This window comes from Neoarius graeffei, chromosome 7 (genome assembly GCF_027579695.1).
Source record: "Neoarius graeffei isolate fNeoGra1 chromosome 7, fNeoGra1.pri, whole genome shotgun sequence".
Classification (NCBI taxonomy): Eukaryota; Metazoa; Chordata; class Actinopteri; order Siluriformes; family Ariidae; genus Neoarius; species Neoarius graeffei.
In genome coordinates this window covers 50,604,461-50,623,044 of record NC_083575.1, presented here as the reverse complement: position 1 = coordinate 50,623,044, position 18,584 = coordinate 50,604,461, and the positions used below count along the sequence as shown (strand labels likewise).

General features: G+C 42.3%; 1 protein-coding gene across 2 annotated transcripts in view; it reads left to right on the top strand.

Annotated features, from left to right (window-relative positions):
* Positions 1-18,584, top strand: part of prkg1a (protein kinase cGMP-dependent 1a) — a 144,581-nt gene that overhangs the window by 22,760 nt on the left and 103,237 nt on the right. For both annotated transcript variants that reach the window (XM_060925881.1, XM_060925879.1), the window contains exon 2: positions 12,516-12,682. In XM_060925881.1, coding sequence (XP_060781864.1) covers positions 12,516-12,682 — 167 coding nt within the window. The remainder of the gene's footprint in view (positions 1-12,515; positions 12,683-18,584) is intronic.

The window sequence follows — 18,584 nt, the reverse complement described above, 5'->3', positions numbered from 1 at the left end:
TTGTAAAATAATTTAGGGCTTTTGTTTTGCAGCCTGTGCTTATTGCAGCAGTGGGGTCCACACGGACCCCAAGAAGGAATGCCTTGGTAGTTTCATTATGGAACATAAAAGAAATAAAAGAAGTTAACTTTCAGTGTGCTATTCAGTTATAAAATGAAAGACAGATAAACTTTACTCTGGGGTCCGGTTGGACCCCAGTAACAAATTAATTATACCTTCACAATGCAAAAAGCTGATCTTCCGGTGCTTTAGTGTTTTAATTAAGACATAAATTCCGACAAATTCATAAAACGGTGAGGCAGTATGTCACATATTTTTAAAATGGCAAACAAACATATAGGTGCGGCGTCCAGATGGACCCCACTTGGTAGGATGAAGGTTAACATGTTCTCCTGTGTTCAAATGGCTTTCCTCCTCTATCTCCAAATTCTAAATTGTAAAGGTACACATAGAACATAGCACATTTTTTTCTCCAAACCACTGGTTTAAAAAACAGCAACACACTTACAGCTAATATTAATATTAACAATAATAGCGTTGTATTTCTTCCTGAAATTTCTAACAAGTTTGTAGAAGGCTATCAATCCACGCCTCCACGCAGATGACATTAAACGACTTTATACTCTTACGTTTGTGTATATGGTTCTTCCTCTTCAATTCAGACCACAGTAGGGATCAAATCCAGAGAGTGAGATGAAATCGACAAACATTGGTTTTGTGTTTTTCTAACAGCTTCTGTGTTGATTTGGAAGTTTATTTTGCTTATAATCTTGTTGAAAGCTCTTTCTATAGTCAAATCTGAAACTTCTGTCAGAGCCAACCTGATTTTTGGTTGAAATATCCCGGCAATTCATCGTCCTCAGATTCGTAATCCACCTGAGCAGCCTTGAAGCATGAATGATCCACTGCCATATTTTACAGCGGGGCAGTTCTCGAAAAAAATCTCCCAGCCTTACTTGCCCAATGGGCAAGCAGCACCCAAACATACTTGCCCAAAAAACAATTCCACTTGCCCAGAGTTATATTTTATTTTGGAGAGGACAGAATGCAGTTGATTTTTTTTTAAATAGGTGAAGTAGCATAATTATCATAAATCCATAAAACCATCACACCGATAATATGCAGACACATTCAGAAAGAAAAAAGTTCTAGTAGCAGAGGAATGAATAATTTAGGGTATATTAAGCTGTGGAGAGTTTTGAATGAGTATAATAATAATGCTGGAGCTTTGTTTCTGTTATCAAAGGAACACAGTCCTGTGCAAAATGTCACCGTGGAACCAGAGTGTAGAAATGAACCTACAGTTCAACAGTGTTCTACACAAACACACTGAACTTTACAACAGCTGCACACATGTGAAATGGAAACAAATTGACTAAGGCAGGAAAACCTATTTTGGATAAAATTGTTACTGTCCGTTACACACTGATCAACCTGTGTGACTCCGTTGTGCCTTTGAATCGATAATTAATGAAAAGGGAACTGAACATTAACCGTTTAGTGAAATTATTGTTACAAGAATGATTATAGTTACTATATGACTACAGCTCCAACTGGAATGTGTGGATTCTGTTAGCGTTTGTAATTATTGTACCATCCACTCTTAGAGCAAATTAAAATAAAATCTTACAATATTGTTTGAAAGTCTAGAGCAAGATATTTTGTTATTTTACAAATAATAACACTTCAGATATTGTTTTAACAAGAATAAGCATCACTGTATAAATGATAGAACGCAAATAGCTGTGTAACTACATGTCCTCGGGGTTGCTGAGACATGGAGGGGTGGGGATACCATCTAGCCCACAGTTCAGGTCAGAGCCCTGTGAGAGTAAATGCTTTGGCTTTCACAACATTCTGTTCCCAAAAGCTAATGTCGGGAAAAAGTCTTTACATAAAGAAGGTTTTCTTGCTTCTGTAGTTTTTTTTTAACTGTTCTTCCATGTCAGGACTCTTCGGGAAAAAGAATGTATATTCCAACATGTAGCTAATGCTAACGCTAGGCCACAAATCTGCACTGTCACTCCAGTCATTTCAAGGAATTTTGTATGGATCAGAACCACTAATAAACTCTAATAAACACTTCTTTCTGACTAAGATTGTCCAAGTAATCCAGTAGTAGACTTTTTTTAGCTGTAGTTTTTTTGGACAACAGAACAGACACTGGACATCACCACTTGGCTTCAGTATGTGAACTGCCAATCAGCGGGTCCCATATGTGTTTATGATTTTTATGTCACGATTTACAACCAATGGGAGACACCCTTTGTTGGCCATCCACCAATCACAGGCTCTCGTGCTACAATGGCGGTATGTTGATAAATATTAGAAAATAAAGATGATATCATTACGAAAGGCGGCACGGTGGTGTAGTGGTTAGTGCTGTCGCCTCACAGCAAGAAGGTCCTGGGTTCGAGCCCCGTGGCCGGCGAGGGCCTTTCTGTGTGGAGTTTGCATGTTCTCCCCGTGTCCGCGTGGGTTTCCTCCGGGTGCTCCGGTTTCCCCCACAGTCCAAAGACATGCAGGTTAGGTTAACTGGTGACTCTAAATTGACCGTAGGTGTGAATGTGAGTGTGAATGGTTGTCTGTGTCTATGTGTCAGCCCTGTGATGACCTGGCGACTTGTCCAGGGTGTACCCCGCCTTTCGCCCGTAGTTAGCTGGGATAGGCTCCAGCTTGCCTGCGACCCTGTAGAAGGATAAAGCAGCTAGAGATAATGAGATGAGATGAGATCATTACGAAATATATGAAACCATCAAAAGCAATTAAAAAAATTGTAATATATATATACTGGTTAGAGGAAAGTAACATTATTCAGTGATCTCGTTTATTATTAACTTCAATCGTGATATAAAAGTTCCAAGTACCTGCCTGCTTCAACCCCACTGCTGGCACACGAGGTCCTTGAACCTCGTCGCCCTTAGGCAATTGGTATAATTACATCATTACATGGACCCCCTCTCAGCCAAGCTTTTCCAGTACACTCAAGCACATGCATACGATGAATTACAACCAAAAGCAAGGAAATTTGAATTATTTCCTTAAAATATTTTTTGTACTTTTATATATTGTCGTGTTGATGAATTAAACTTTTTTATGTATTTCCTGTGAAACGAGACGAGCTACTTTAGACTGGTTCCCTGTTTAGACTGGTTCATAGTTTTAATTACGCTTGGTGCAGTTCAGGAGCTGCATTTTGTGAGATTCTCTCTGGAAGGGCTTCTTTTTTGTGATGTTTCTAAACAGCTTGGTTTTTATGGAAATGGTGTATGACAGAAGCAGCACTCAGAGCTAATCACAACTCAACTGCTGGCTTTAATTATCAATTTACCTTTCATTATCTGCTATGGAGTCAAACACATTATTTTCACAGAAAGTGAGGTCATGTGTTTAGGGGTATGAAGCAGTAGAATTGTGAAATAGAGTTTTAATTTGGACATTTTACATCCATATTCATCTAAACTGTGCAATTCTATATTTGGGCTGTTCTACATTCCATGCTTCTATAGTTCTGTATTTTCTCTCCTTCACCATCATCCTGACTGCATTATTGATATCATAACTGTTCATGACATCACACCATTCAGAAATACCTGAAATATTATTTAGTTCATTGATCATTGCTCTGATTTATATAATTACACTGTATCGTTGCTATACTGTAAGCAGATTACAAAAAAAGGTTATAGTCACTCAGGCTGTTATTAGAATTGCTTTGACTTTTGGCTTCTACTTGAATCTGAATCAATCATTGAGGGAAACTGCGTCCTTGTGCTCTCTGACACTTTTATTCCTTTCTTTCCTTCCCCAGCGTCTTTCTTTTGTCTTTCTTGTCACTGTCTATGTTTTCCCATCTCTTTGACTCTCACTTTTGTCCTTTTAAGGGAAGTAGTCTGTGTTTAGTCCTGCAGACCTGTAGAATATGAATCTCTTCTTACTAAAGGAAAGGAGTAAAAACCACAAGTCAAACAGAAAAAATAAGTGTAGAGTGTGTTAAGAAGGCCAATCCACTGGAAACTCCAGGGCTCATTTGCTGTAAATGAGGCCAGTACCATGTTCCCCCTTTGGGTATAAATCTGACAGCTTCCCTGACTACGTATGCTTTCTCAGCAGCTCACTCTCTAATTATAACACTTACTCTTTAAAGGCCCCAAAACAAAGATCAAAGTAAAATATCCTCACATTCCAGTTTTCCCAGTTAAACTTTAATGAAACACTGGAAATAAAACCTACTCATACTTGCCTTAAACTTCTAATAAAAAAAAAAAATCAGATCCTTAAAAACAAGATTACACCATGCACTGAATCAAGCAGTTATAGTCTGAAGATAAAAGGTCGTCCATACTGTTTTTAGTGACCTAAACTGATGAAAATCTAAATTAAGAATAAAAGTTGGTCGTGTATATATACACAGCAAAATCCCCAGTGTTGAATTAACACCCAGAGTGTTTATATAGGTCCAACTGGACACAAATTAACTCTGAAAGTGTTAATTGAACACTGAGGAATTTGTTGTGTACATATCCAGGGTTGCTGGGATTTTTGTACATTGCATGGTTGAATCCACTGAAAAAAAAAAGGTTAAATCATGCCAGCGAACAAGGCTAACAAAAACATATTAAAAATACCCTGAAAGCACAAACTGTTAAGTGTTTTACAATGTGTGTTACTGTAGATGAGTAGATATAGATATAAATGTCAGTATATTGTTTTGTGCTTTCAATGCTTTGAGCATTGAACATTGAAATTGGACCTATTTCTGGTTGTCTGGGGCACTTTTGGAAGATAAAGAGCCACTGTTAGACCCTTGAATAAGTCTCTTACCCATCAAACCTTTATTTCAAAGCATCTCCAAAATGAATAAATGCAAAACGGTCCTTTCAGCATGACTTTTACAGTTTGAGCTTTGTTTTTTTTTTTTAAATCTATTTATACTGTTTTTGGGTCACAGCATACTGAAGAAAGGGTGTCATGAGGATGTCTACACTTGTCGGTGAAAAGGGAAAGTACCCACTAGGAGGAAGCATGCAGAGCTTGAAACGGGCACTGTTTTTCTTCACCAGTGCAGCATACCTGTGGAATGTAAACAGTATGTGGTGAATGGGAGAGTTTGTGTGTTTTAGCAGCTAAATCTGACGTCTGGCGTATGTCCAGTATCACTGACTTTCTTTGAGAAAGACATAAATGAGATTCTGTAAGTGCTAATGCCACAGTGACATGAACATGATGAAATGATGACATGGCCATCTGACAGAGAAAATGGAATCCAAAGGAGGGCAGCTTCTTTCTCTTTGCTCTTGGGAAACAGTAAAATATTATTGATGAATGCTTTACATATCCTAGGCTGTGTCTGACATTATATTGCTTCTTTGTAATTTCATGAACTGTAGCTCATTGATACTATATTATAAGTACTCCTAAAGTATAGCTTATATTCAGGGGCAGTTAGTATAAATGAGCTAGCAGGGCTAAACTCCTTTGTCTTTCATAGATAAAAAGACTTCAATATAAAGTTTCATTTTTGACATCCACATCAGATCATCTGCTGGTAACAAATGTCTTAAGGCAGATTATTTTGGACTTTCTGTGGCAGCCTTTCTCAACCGGGGTGCCGCGGCACCCTGGGGTGCCGTCTGGCTTTGTTAGGGGTGCCGTCAAAAAATTATATATTCTAACATTGAAATAAATAAAATGAATTAAAATTCCAAAAAAACAATAGTTACACTAATGCAGATCATCGCCGCCTCATGCATCATCAAAATTTATCTCACGGCCGCCTTTCCCATGTCACAACGTCACTGCCAGGGTCAGCGTATGGTCAGTGTGACTGTGTATATTTTATATGGGGGTGCCTTGAGAATTTGCATACTTCTGAAGGGTGCAGTGACTGAAAAAAGGTTGAGAAATGCTGTTCTGTGGTACAAAGTGCAACAGCACCAACCAGAGAGATACACTGAATCATATGAAGAAGCAAGGCTGGGGCTGAATTCTTTCTAGCCCAGAGAGTAGATTCATGCAGTCCATCAGTGACAGTTGTGCCATGTGATTACACAGAGTGAAACACTCCCTTGATTTGATCTTTATTTGGATCATTTTTCCAGGCCATGCTGTTGACACCTCCATAACACATCATCAGCAGTGATTGAGAAGGTACATGTGAAATACAGCCTCAGGTGCAATGAACATGAACAAGGGTGCTCCGGTTTCCCCCACAGTTCAAAGACATGCAGTTAGGTTAACGTGGGGTGGCCTTGGGCTGAAGTGCCCTTGAGTAAGGTACTTAACCCCTGACTGCTCCCCGGGCGCTGTAGTGTGGCTGTCCACTGCTCTGGGTGTGTGTGTGCGTGTGTTCAATGCAGAGGATGAATCTCACTGTGCTTGAAGTGTGCATGTGACAAATAAAGGTTTCTTCTTCTTCTTGTAATGTCATCATTTTTTCCCCTAAAATGCCTTTGGAAGAGGAAGTAAAGTTTTAGACTAAGCAGGGACTAAGCACGTGCTGTCTGATTGAAATACAAATTGCACAAGACAACGTTGTTTTCTGGTTTGGATGAAATTGTTACAACTTTTTTGTTTGCCATATTTGGTGTTTGGAGGAAAGCAGTAGACCATTGCAGACTTGAATATAAATCATAAATGCAACAGCCTACCTGTGTGTGTGTGTGTGTGTGTGTGTGTGTGTGTGTGTGTGTGTGTGTGATAATTTGCCCCATATCATTCTTATGGGGTGGCATGGTGGTGTAGTGGTTAGCGCTGTTGCCTCACAGCAAGAAGGTCCGGGTTCGAGCCCCGTGGCCGGCGAGGGCCTTTCTGTGCGGAGTTTACATGTTCTCTCCGTGTCCGCGTGGGTTTCCTCCGGGTGCTCCGGTTTCCCCCACAGTCCAAAGACATGCAGGTTAGGTTAACTGCTGACTCTAAATTGACCGTAGGTGTGAATGTGAGTGTGAATGGTTGTCTGTGTCTATGTGTCAGCCCTGTGATGACCTGGCAACTTGTCCAGGGTGTACCCCGCCTTTCGCCCGTAGTCAGCTGGGATAGGCTCCAGCTTGCCTGCGACCCTGTAGAACAGGATAAAGCGGCTAGAGATAATGAGATGAGATCATTCTTATGCCATCAGTGACACCTATTTCAACTCTAATAGTTTTGCTGAACCCTATTAATATGATTGTTGAAGTGTGATGGCGCCGGAGAATGGCGACATGGTGCTGCTCTGGTTACTCTGCCTGTTAATTGTTTGTATAAGTGTGGATCGCGTGGATTGTCTGATAAAATATGAGAGACTGGAATTACTGCATATACGGGACACTGTACAGCAGTCTCCTCCAAGACTGTTGTACTCATCAAACGACTTTGTAACCACATTGATACCGTCGCCTGAGAGTTCCTCGGCCTCGGGTCACAACCAACCAGCCCGGAAGTGTGGGAGAAGAGCCGGGGCTCTTGTGCGTCTTCGGAGGCGCAAACATCGCTGCCCACTACCCAGCATAATTCTGTCTAACGTTCGATCGCTGGCTAACAAGACGGACGAGCTGTCCCTTCTGATTAGTTCCAGACACGACGTAGCTGACTGCTCGGTGATGTGCTTTACAGAAACCTGGCTCCACGAGGGTGTGCCAGACTCCGCAATACTTCCAGTTGGCTTCTCACTGTTTCGGGCGGATCGCACGGTGGGCTCGTTAAAACAGAAGGGCGGCGGGGTCTCCTTCCTTGTGAATGATAGATGGTGCACAACAACAATATATCGGTCTTGCTCTCCGGAATTGGAGGCCCTTACAATTCAATGTCGGCCCTTCTATCTACCGAGGGAATTCGCCTCCATCATTCTGGTGGCTGTTTACATCCCCCCGCAGGCTGTGGCTACATCTGCTATAGACCCTTTTCAGTCATGTGACCTTCGTAAACGCGACCACCATTTTGGACATGTAGTGGACTTCGGCTCGAATCAGTTTGAATCCGAGGAAGGCGACAAACATAAAAGAAAAAGGAGCGAGATGCAGAAAACACCTTCACTATCCAGCGACGTAGGGCATTTACAGGGCGAGCAGAGGGAGAGATATTTGCAAAAATTGAGGTTAGCAGGCTTAGAGAACGACGTTTACCTGCTTCCACCAGGATTGTTCACTGACGTACGGAAGTACACGAAGCCCTCGTCTTTACCTGACTTCGGCCCACATGATCTGTATACCTATGTCGTTAAAAACCCATCGCCATACACATACACGCCAACGTCCGAGGTTCCGGAGCGCGCTCCGGCTTGCTCCAGGAGTGCTCCGGCCGAGGTTCCAGAGCGCGCTTCGGCTTGCTCCAGGAGTGCTCTGGCCGAGGTTACGCAGCGCGCTCCGGCTTGCTCCAGAGCAAGCCGGAGCGCGCTGCTTAATTTGAGGGCAACCTCGGCCGGAGTGTGCTCCGGAACCTCGGCCGGAGCACTCCGGGAGCAAGCCGGCGCGCGCTGCTTAATTTGAGGGGAACCTCGGCCGGAGTGTGCTCCGGAACCTTGGCCGGAGCACTCCGGGAGCAAGCCGGCGTGCGCTGCTTAATTTGAGGGGAACCTCGGCCGGAGTGTGCTCCGGAACCTTGGCCGGAGCACTCCGGGAGCAAGCCGGCGTGCGCTGCTTAATTTGAGGGGAACCTCGGCCAGAGCACTCCGGGAGCAAGCCGGCGCGCGCTGTTTAATTTGAGGGAGAGCAAGCCGGAGCACTCCGGGAGCAAGCCGGCGCGCACTGCTTAATTTGAGGGAGAGCAAGCCGGAGCGCGCTCCGGCAGCTATTTACACTGGATCCGGTGTAAATAGCTGCCGGATCATAATTACAGTAAACTAGTAAATACAGTAAAGGAAAAACTTGAGACTGAAAGGTTTTAACAGTCATCCAAATGACTGAACGTAAACATTGCTACAGTAACATACCAGCTACTTGTTGACATTAGCTAGTCAACAATAGCTACTACAGAAGAACAAAGAGGTTACAATGGGTTATTTTAGCCTATTTGGTTACACACTCGCCGCCACAGAATGTTAACAGCAATGTAATGCCTTTTCTGGCTAATTTTATTCGTCTTACCTCCAACAAAGTGGTCACTACACAAGCGTTGGTATGCCGAGGGCTGCCAATCTGTTAATGGCCGCTATCCATCTTCTCCGTCGGGATCCGATAAAATGATAACCCTTGCCTTGTTTGTTGATGGTTACTACATCCAGGTGCACAACAATATAGTGGCATGATGGAAGTCTTGCTGAAAGTAAAAACTTTCTTTGCTGCCGTTCCTCAATGTTGGCTGTGGTAAACTACTGGTAGTACACGTCCAAAATGGCGGCCGCGTTTGTCGTGACGTCACGTGAAAAGGGTCCATAGAGCAACTCTCTGCCCAAGTCACGGAGTTGGAGAGAGCACACCCGGACTCGGTCCTTCTGTTAATGGGAGACTTTAACCATGTTAACCTCAACAAATCACTCCCCAGGTACAAACGACAGATTCACCTTGCTACGAGAGGTGAGAAAACATTGGACCAATGTTATTGTACTCTTCCGCAGGCGTTCCGTGCTGTGTCACGGGCACCTTTAGGTCAATCTGACCATAACATGATTTTTCTAATATCTCAGTACCGCCAACAATTAAAAACTGTTAAGCGATCCATAAGGACAATAAGACAACGGACTCCTGCTGCTGAGGGAATGTTAATTGATTGTATGGAACAAACGGCCTGGAATGTTTTTAGTGAAGCATGCGATGGTATAGACGAATTTACTGACACAGTCACTTCCTATATCAACTTTGTAGAGAATGTATGCTTTCCATCAAAGCCTGTGGTTGTTTTTAGTAATAATAAGCCATGGTTCAATAAAGAGATTAAACAATTATGTATAGAGAAAAATCGTGCTTTTAAAAGTGGCGATAAAGATCTCTACAGGGTAGCCAGATATGAATTTGAACGGGCTGTTAAGAAAGCAAAGACTAGATATAGAGATAATCTTGAAGATAAATTAAAAGATAAAGATTCCAGGGGGGTATGGCAGGGACTACAGAGGATTACTGGGTACAAGACTAAACGGGCTGCTCAAGATGCAGACCCCCAGCTCCCAGACAAGCTTAATGAGTTTTACTGTAGATTTGATTGCCCCAGACCTGTCACAGCCCCCGCACCTAGTACAGTCCCTGTAACCCCACCATTTGTGGTCAAGGAACATGAAGTCAAAGCCCTGTTCCGCAAACAGAATGTGAGGAAGGCTGCAGGGCCAGACGGTGTGTCTGCTTTAACTTTGAAGAACTGTGCCCATCAACTTGCCTCTGTCTTTACAGATATTTTTAATTGGTCTCTTTGTGAGTGCAAAGTTCCTGTATGTTTTAAATCTGCTGTAATCATCCCTGTACCTAAGAAATCAAATACTAGTTGCTTGAATGATTATAGGCCTGTTGCTTTGACCTCTATTGCAATGAAGGTTTTTGAACGGCTCATCTGTAAACAGTTAGCCAGTGTTGTGATGGACAGTTATCAGTTTGCCTATTGCGCTAACAGGTCTGTAGATGATGCTGTGTCCTTGTGCCTCCACAGCATCCTGCAGCACCTGGAGGCCCCAGCTACATATGCAAGAGTATTATTTATAGATTACAGTTCTGCTTTTAATACTATCATACCCACTACACTTTTTGATAAATTTCAGCTGATGGGGATTAATCAATCCCTCTGTCACTGGATCTTAAACTTTCTATCGGACAGGAGGCAGGTTGTGAAAATAGGCAACCTGTTCTCCAAATCTAGCACTCTTAATACTGGAGCCCCACAGGGGTGTGTCCTCTCCCCTTTGCTCTACTCCCTATATACCAATGACTGTGTGTCACATTCTGATAATGTTAAAATTTTTAAGTATGCCGATGACACAACTGTAGTTGGGCTCATCAGTAACAACTGTGAGTCAAGCTACAGAACTGAAGTAGAAGCCTTAGAAGTATGGTGTAAGGGGAATAACCTATTTTTAAACGTCAATAAGACAAAGGAACTCATCATTGACTTTAGGAAAAATGGGCCAGTCCTCTCCCCTCTGATCATTGATGGACAGGCAGTGGAGAGAGTGTCCAGTTTTAAATTCCTTGGCACCACCATCTGTCAGTCCCTAAAGTGGGAGGTTAACACCAATATCATCATAAGTAAAGCCCACCAGAGGCTTCACTTTCTGCGACAGCTCAGGAGGTTTGGTGTAGCTAGGGTTGCAATGCTACAGTTTTACAGAGCCACTGTAGAAAGTGTGCTGGCCTTCTCCATCACGGTCTGGTACAGTAGCTCCACCTCCTCAGAGAGGAAGCAGCTGGAGAGGGTGGTGCGTTCTGCATCCAAAATTATTGGACAGACCATTCCATCTATAGCTTCTTTCTATGCCACCCCTTGCCAACCACAAAGCCCAGAAAGTTCTGGATGACCCCTCTCACCCTGCCAGGTACCTTTTTAAATCACTGCCTTCTGGTAGGAGAGTTCAAAGCCTTAGGGGTAAAGCATCCCGTTTCTGTAATAGTACGTACCCTGCCATGATTAGGCTCCTTAACACTCCTAAATGACCTCTGATAATGTACCTTACTGGAATGCACAAGTCACTTTATGAGTATTGGAAAACAGCACAAGTTTAACTTATGGTTTTTATTGGTTTTGAATGATGGTCTATGTCATTGTTTGTTATGTCATTGTATGTTCTGTGTATGTATGTCCCCCCCCCCCCTTTTTTTTAACTTGAAATGGCACTAAGACAAATTCCAATCAACTGGGTTGATATGGCAATAAATTATTGAACTTGAACTTGAGAGATTGATTGGTATTATACAAGTATTTTAGCACTCACATCTAATATCATGGCCATTCTTATTCTTATTTATATACCATAAGTAAAAGTAAAATGTAATCATCAGCAAAAACAATTCAATTATTTTGAAAATAATTCATATTTTTTAGTTCTTTCATCATATTTTTGTGAGATATACAACCAGCATTCCAGTTCACATAAAAAATGATTTGGATGGTTTGCTTTTATTACTTTAGAGAGAGAGAGAGAGCGAGAGAGAGAGTATTTTGCTGTGAGGTGATGTGCAATTCAAACTAAAATCATATCTCTGATGATGATAATATTCTATGTGTCTTTTTCCTGGAGAGAAAGGTTACATTGCATATTCATTTTCTGAATTTTTTTTTCTCAACATGAGCTGTTGTGTGGATGACTGTACTGTGAAAAAGATTGCGTGTATGTTTGTGCAGCTTTTCACTTGGAATATGATTGAAATCTAATCAATTCTCATTTACTAAACCTCCTCTGGGGTATTCTGATATGCTACAGTTCTGGATAAGGATAAGGGACCTTATCTCATCACATTTCCCCTTGAAATAGCATTTGTTATCTCTGCACATGGACGCTGCTGGTTTGAGCCGAGCATGGACCAGAGATGAGCTGAGTGACAACTCATCGCTGGTCATAATGTTGTACTGATTTGTGTGTTATTTTTTTCCGCATCACCTTATTTTAATATTGTTTTACACAGGTCCAAGGACTTGATCAAAGAAGCCATCTTAGACAATGACTTCATGAAGAACCTGGAGTTGTCCCAGATCCAGGAGATTGTAGACTGCATGTATCCAGTAGAATATGGCAAGGACAGCTGCATCATTAAAGAGGGTGACGTAGGGTCACTCGTCTATGTAATGGAAGGTAAGAGACTGGTCTGAATAAAGGTGTTTTCAGTGTGTTTTGGTTCTGAAATACAGTGGTGCTTGAAAGTTTGTGAACCCTTTAGAATTTTCTATATTTCGGCATAAAAATGACCTAAAACATCATCAGATTTTCACACAAGTCCTAAAAGTAGATAAAGAGAACCCAGTTAAACAAATGAGACAAAAATATTATACTTGGTCATTTATTTATTGAGGAAAATGATCCAATATTACATATCTGTGAGTGGCAAAAGTATGTGAACCTTTGCTTCCAGTATCTGGTGTGACCCCCTTGTGCAGCAATAACTGCAACTAAACGTTTCTGGTAACTGTTGATCAGTCCTGCACACCGGCTTGGAGGAATTTTAGCCCATTCCTCAATACAGAACAGCTTCAAATCTGGGATGTTGGTGGGTTTCCTCACATGAACTGCTCACTTCAGGTCCTTCCACAACATTTCGATTGGATTAAGGTCAGGACTTTGACTTGGCCATTCCAAAACATTAACTGTATTCTTGTTTAATCATTCTTTGGTAGAACGACTTGTGTGCTTAAGGTCATTGTCTTGCTGCATGACCCACCTTCTCTTGAGATTCAGTTCATGGACAGATGTCCTGACATTTTCCTTTAGAATTCACTGGTATAATTCAGAATTCATTGTTCCATCAATGATGGCAAGCCGTCCTGGCCCAGATGCAACAAAACAGGCCCAAACCATGATACTACCACCACATGTTTCACAGATGGGATATGGTTCTTATGCTGGAATGCAGTGTTTTCCTTTCTCCAAACATGAGGCTTCTCATTTCAACCAAAATGTTCTATTTTGGTCTCATCCTTCACAAAACATTTTTCCAATAGCTGTCTGGCTTGTCCACGTGATATTTAGCAAACTGCAGATGAGCAGCAATGTTCTTTTTGGAGAGCAGTGGCTTTCTCCTTGCAAGCCTGCCATCCACACCATTGTTGTTCAGTGTTCTCCTGATGGTGGACTCATGAACATTAATATTAACCAACGTGAGAGAGGCCTTCAGTTACTTAGAAGTTACCCTGGGGTCCTTTGTGACCTCGCCGACTATTACATGCCTTGCTCTTGGAGTGATCTTTGTTGGTTGACCACTCCTGGGGAGGGTAACAATGGTCTTAAATTTCCTGCATTTGTACACAATCTGTCTGACTGTGGATGGGTGGAGTCCAAACTCTTTAGAGATTGTTTTGTAACCTTTTCCAGCCTGATGAGCATCAACAATGCTGTTTCTGAGGTCCTCAGAAATCTCCTTTGTTCGTACTATTATACACTTCCACAAACATGTGTTGTGAAGATCAGACTTTGATAGATCCCTGTTCTTTAAATAAAACAGGGTGCCCGCTCACACCTGATTGTCATCCCATCGATTGAAATCACCTGACTCTAATTTCACCTTCAAATTAACTATTAATCCTAGAGGTTCACATACTTTTGCCACTCACAGATATGTAATATTGGATCATTTTCCTCAATAAATAAATGACCAAGTATAATATATTTGTCTTATTTGTTTAACTGGGTTCTCTTTACCTACTTTTAAGACTTGTGTGACAATCTGATGATGTTTTAGGTCATATTTATGCAGAAATATAGAAAATTCTAAAGGGTTCACAAACTCTCAAGCACCACTGTAGATGCAAACACATAGCATCTTAGTATAGTGTTGTAAATGTTCAAACAATATTTAGCTTTGAACCCAATATTTTTGTCTGTTCAGTCATGCTTAGATTTGCACAGACTTCAATGCATTGAGTTGTTCTCACTTTTCCACTTAGAAAGCATCAACAGGCTTCAGCATATTCAACATTAAGCTTCCTGCATCTTTGCCCCTCTCTCTCTCTCTCTCTCTCTCACACACACACACACACACACACACACCACACAATCTGTACTAAGGATGGTAAGATTCACTGCATCGGTTCACCGATTTAAAAGTTCACAACACGATTGCACCATGTACAATTTGGGTTGAAATTGGGATGAATCGTTTCTAACATCTTTGCATCAGTAAATTCTGATGTATGAATATATAATTATTAGTAGAGATCCTGTGCCTTTATTATTTAAAAATATGACCAATCATTTTTGACCAATAAATTTATATTTAGATTGATTTCTCCTCTCTAAACTGTTTCTCAAGCACACTCTCATCCACACTGCTGTCACTGGTCAGTTCTCATCAAGTCTCTCAGCATGTCTCGCACGAGTTGGAGGCATGTCCAGGCGATTCACAGAAGAGTACACAGTGAGAGAATGGGAGACGTGATGGCTCCCTCACCATGGCTCCAATGGGATTTCAGAATGAAAGTCCTTTCTCATGCCAGACCCTCCTCAAGTCACATGGAGGATTATCATGGAGAAGGAAGAGCTACCATAATGAATTGCATAGCATCATCATCTTAAGAAGAAGAACAACAACTTTATTCATCACACATACACTTGTGAAATTCCTCTCTGCATTTAACCCATCTGAAGCAGTGAACACACACATGCACACACACGTGAGCAGTGAGCACACACACATACCCAGAGCAGTGGGCAGCCATGCTAACAGCACCCAGGGAGCAGTTGGGAGTTAGGTGCCTTGCTCAAGGGCACCTCAGCCCAAGGCCGTTCCATATTAGCCTAACCACGTCTTTGAACTGTGGGGGAAACCAGAGCACCCGGAGGAAACCCACACAGACACAGGGAGAACATGCAAACTCCACACAGAAAGGCCCTCGCCGGCCACTGGGTTCGAACCCAGAACCTTCTTGCTGTGAGGCGACTGTGCTAACCACTACACCACTGTGCTGCCCCAATATCATATTCTTTTGTATGGCATTGAATCACATTGTCTCATCTCATCTCGTTATCTCTAGCCGCTTTATCTTGTCCTACAGGGTCGCAGGCAAGCTGGAGCCTATCCCAGCTGACTACAGGCGAAAGGCGGGGTACACCCTGGACAAGTCGCCAGGTCATCACAGGGCTGACACATAGACACAGACAACCATTCACACCTACGGTCAATTTAGAGTCACCAGTTAACCTAACCTGCATGTCTTTGGACTGTGGGGGAAACCGGAGCACCCGGAGGAAACCCACGCGGACACGGGGAGAACATGCAAACAACACACAGAAAGGCCCTCGCCGGCCACGGGGCTCGAACCCGGACCTTCTTGCTGTGAGGCGACAGCGCTAACCACTACACCACCGTGCCGCCCCTGAATTGCATTGTGTTGAATCAAATTGTACCGCGTTGCAATAGTGGTGAAACATATCATATCACATTAGTAGTTCCGTCATACGTATCTTTAAGGTGTATTACATTCATTGCTTGTCTCTTTTCCAATTAACCCCTTAAACCTCCAGGACCTGTCAGTGGGTGCAGACTTAAAAAACTCGCCCATCTAACTACATGGCTTTTACCATTAAATCCACCATTAGTTACTGAAATAACAGTAGTTATGAAACAAATGTGCTTTAAAATCTCATGACTCTCATTTTGAACTACTGTGATTTTAACTACAGTAAATTTCCCTGCTGAAGTAATACTGTTTATCATCTTGGAAATGCTCATTTTATCAAATGTGTCACATTTCAGAAATGTTAGAAATATAGATGTGATGCTGGAATGTATCACATTATTGTAAAAACAGTAGTTTGCAGATTAGCTAAACTGTATGATCTATGAGAGCTGTACTCATCTATATACAGTGAAATGCTTGTGCTACAGTTGTAAATTCCCACAAAGACACAGTGCAAAAAATATAAATAAACGCTTGACCAGTACAAAAAAAAAAAAAAAAACCACTGATCACAGACATGTGCATGAGCATGTGGGGATCATATAAGTTATATGGCTGATCTCTTCAAGGGAGAAAAGCAGGTTTCCTTTTGGCTACTGAGGTTAAGGTTCAGATTAGATTTAGGTGCAGGCAGATTAATTATCAGCATTAATAATTATGTCAATGGAAGGTCCTCACAAGGATGAAAAGACAAACGTGTGTGTGTTTGTGTGTGTGTGTGTACACGTATTTGACTGATGCCTTGAGGCACAGTCTTAAAACAAAACAAAAGAAGCAATGCTGTTTAGATTCATGATTGTTAAAGCGCTCTCTCAGATGCTTGGATGCTCCCTTACTCCCTGCTTTTGTGTGTCAAGTTTAACTTGAAGCAATTGGTCCTTATCAGTTGATAGGATTTGAGATTTTAAGCAAACAGGAAACCACTGTCTCATTGATCAACACTGTCTGATCTTGTACTACTCCACTCTTTTTCCTGATCCCAATGTGCTCAACTGATACCAGCTTTGAGTTCTAGAGTTCTCTCCAGTTCATCTCTGTATTTTCCTGTGAGAAGGAGAGTGAATTTTATTCAAAACGCAAGTTGTTTATTCTCAGGGTGAGAGGATACTTTGTTCCCTGTCTCGTGGGAAAGTGCACTTGATGACATTTAAGTGATTTCCATGATCACCATTGAGTTTTGTGTTGTTGTTTTTTTATATGAACTGGACTCTTGTATTAGGGCGGCACGGTGGTGTAGTGGTTAGCGCTGTCGCCTCACAGCAAGAAGGTCCGGGTTCGAGCCCCGTGGCCGGCGAGGGCCTTTCTGTGCGGAGTTTGCATATTCTCCCCGTGTCCGCGTGGGTTTCCTCCAGGTGCTCCGGTTTCCCCCACAGTCCAAAGACATGCAGGTTAGGTTAACTGGTGACTCTAAATTGACCGTAGGTGTGAATGTGAGTGTGAATGGTTGTCTGTGTCTATGTGTCAGCCCTGTGATGACCTGGCAACTTGTCCAGGGTGTACCCCGCCTTTCGCCCGTAGTCAGCTGGGATAGGCTCCAGCTTGCCTGCGACCCTGTAGAAGGATAAAGTGGCTAGAGATAATGAGATGAGATGAGACTCTTGTATTAGGTTATAAATGTACTAGAGCACCATGGTTCCCTAATTTGAGCCTGAGCTCGGGTTACTGTCTGAGCAGTAAGGGTACGATAATTTGGGTAAGATAATTTGCCCCTAGCTGTGAATCTGTGTTAATGAATGTGTGAATGTGTGTGACTGGTGCCCTGCGATGGACAGGTGTCCCACTCAGAGCGTATTTCAGCCTCATGCCTAATGCTCCCAGGATAGGTTCCAGATCCACTGCAATCATGACCAGCACAGTTACTGTATTGGAAAGCCCATTGGTAGTGACTTTTTAAAATCACTCTCAGATTCATTAAACTGCACAGGAAGACTATGATATGAGTCACATGAGAGAAGATATTTCAGATAATTATGATGGCCTTACCAAAGGAGAGGCCAAGCAGGATATTCTGCCCTATTAATGAGCTTCGCATGTCATATTAATCTGTACTAATGCTGCCGTTTTAATGAGGTCCACTCAGAATAAATGCCAGCTGAGACACTGGCCTGTGAATCAGATGTTGTTGGCCATTAAAGTCTCTAGTTACTTGGGCAAAGGTGTATGTCAGAGAGACAGTGTTCCAGCCTTTATAGCTTCTTTAGTGACAGAAATGTGGGTAGTATACCCCCTTCATGTCTTCGTAGATCAGCAAGGCTACACATACACTATATGGTCAAAAGTATGTGGACACCTCACCAACACACATGTGCTTTTTGAACATCCCATTCCAGATTTAGTCACCCTTTGCTGTTATAATAACCTCCACTTTTCTCGAAAGGCTTTCCATTTTAGTTTGGAGCATGACTGTGGGGATTTGGTCAAGATCTGATGTTATGCTAGAAGGCCTGTGGCATGTCGATGTTTCTGTTCATCCCAGAAGTATTGTAGGATTGAGGTCATGGCTCTGTGCAGGCTACTCAAGTTCTTCCACTCCAACCTTGGCAAACCATGTCTTCATAAAGCTCGTTTTGTTGAAAAGGGGCATC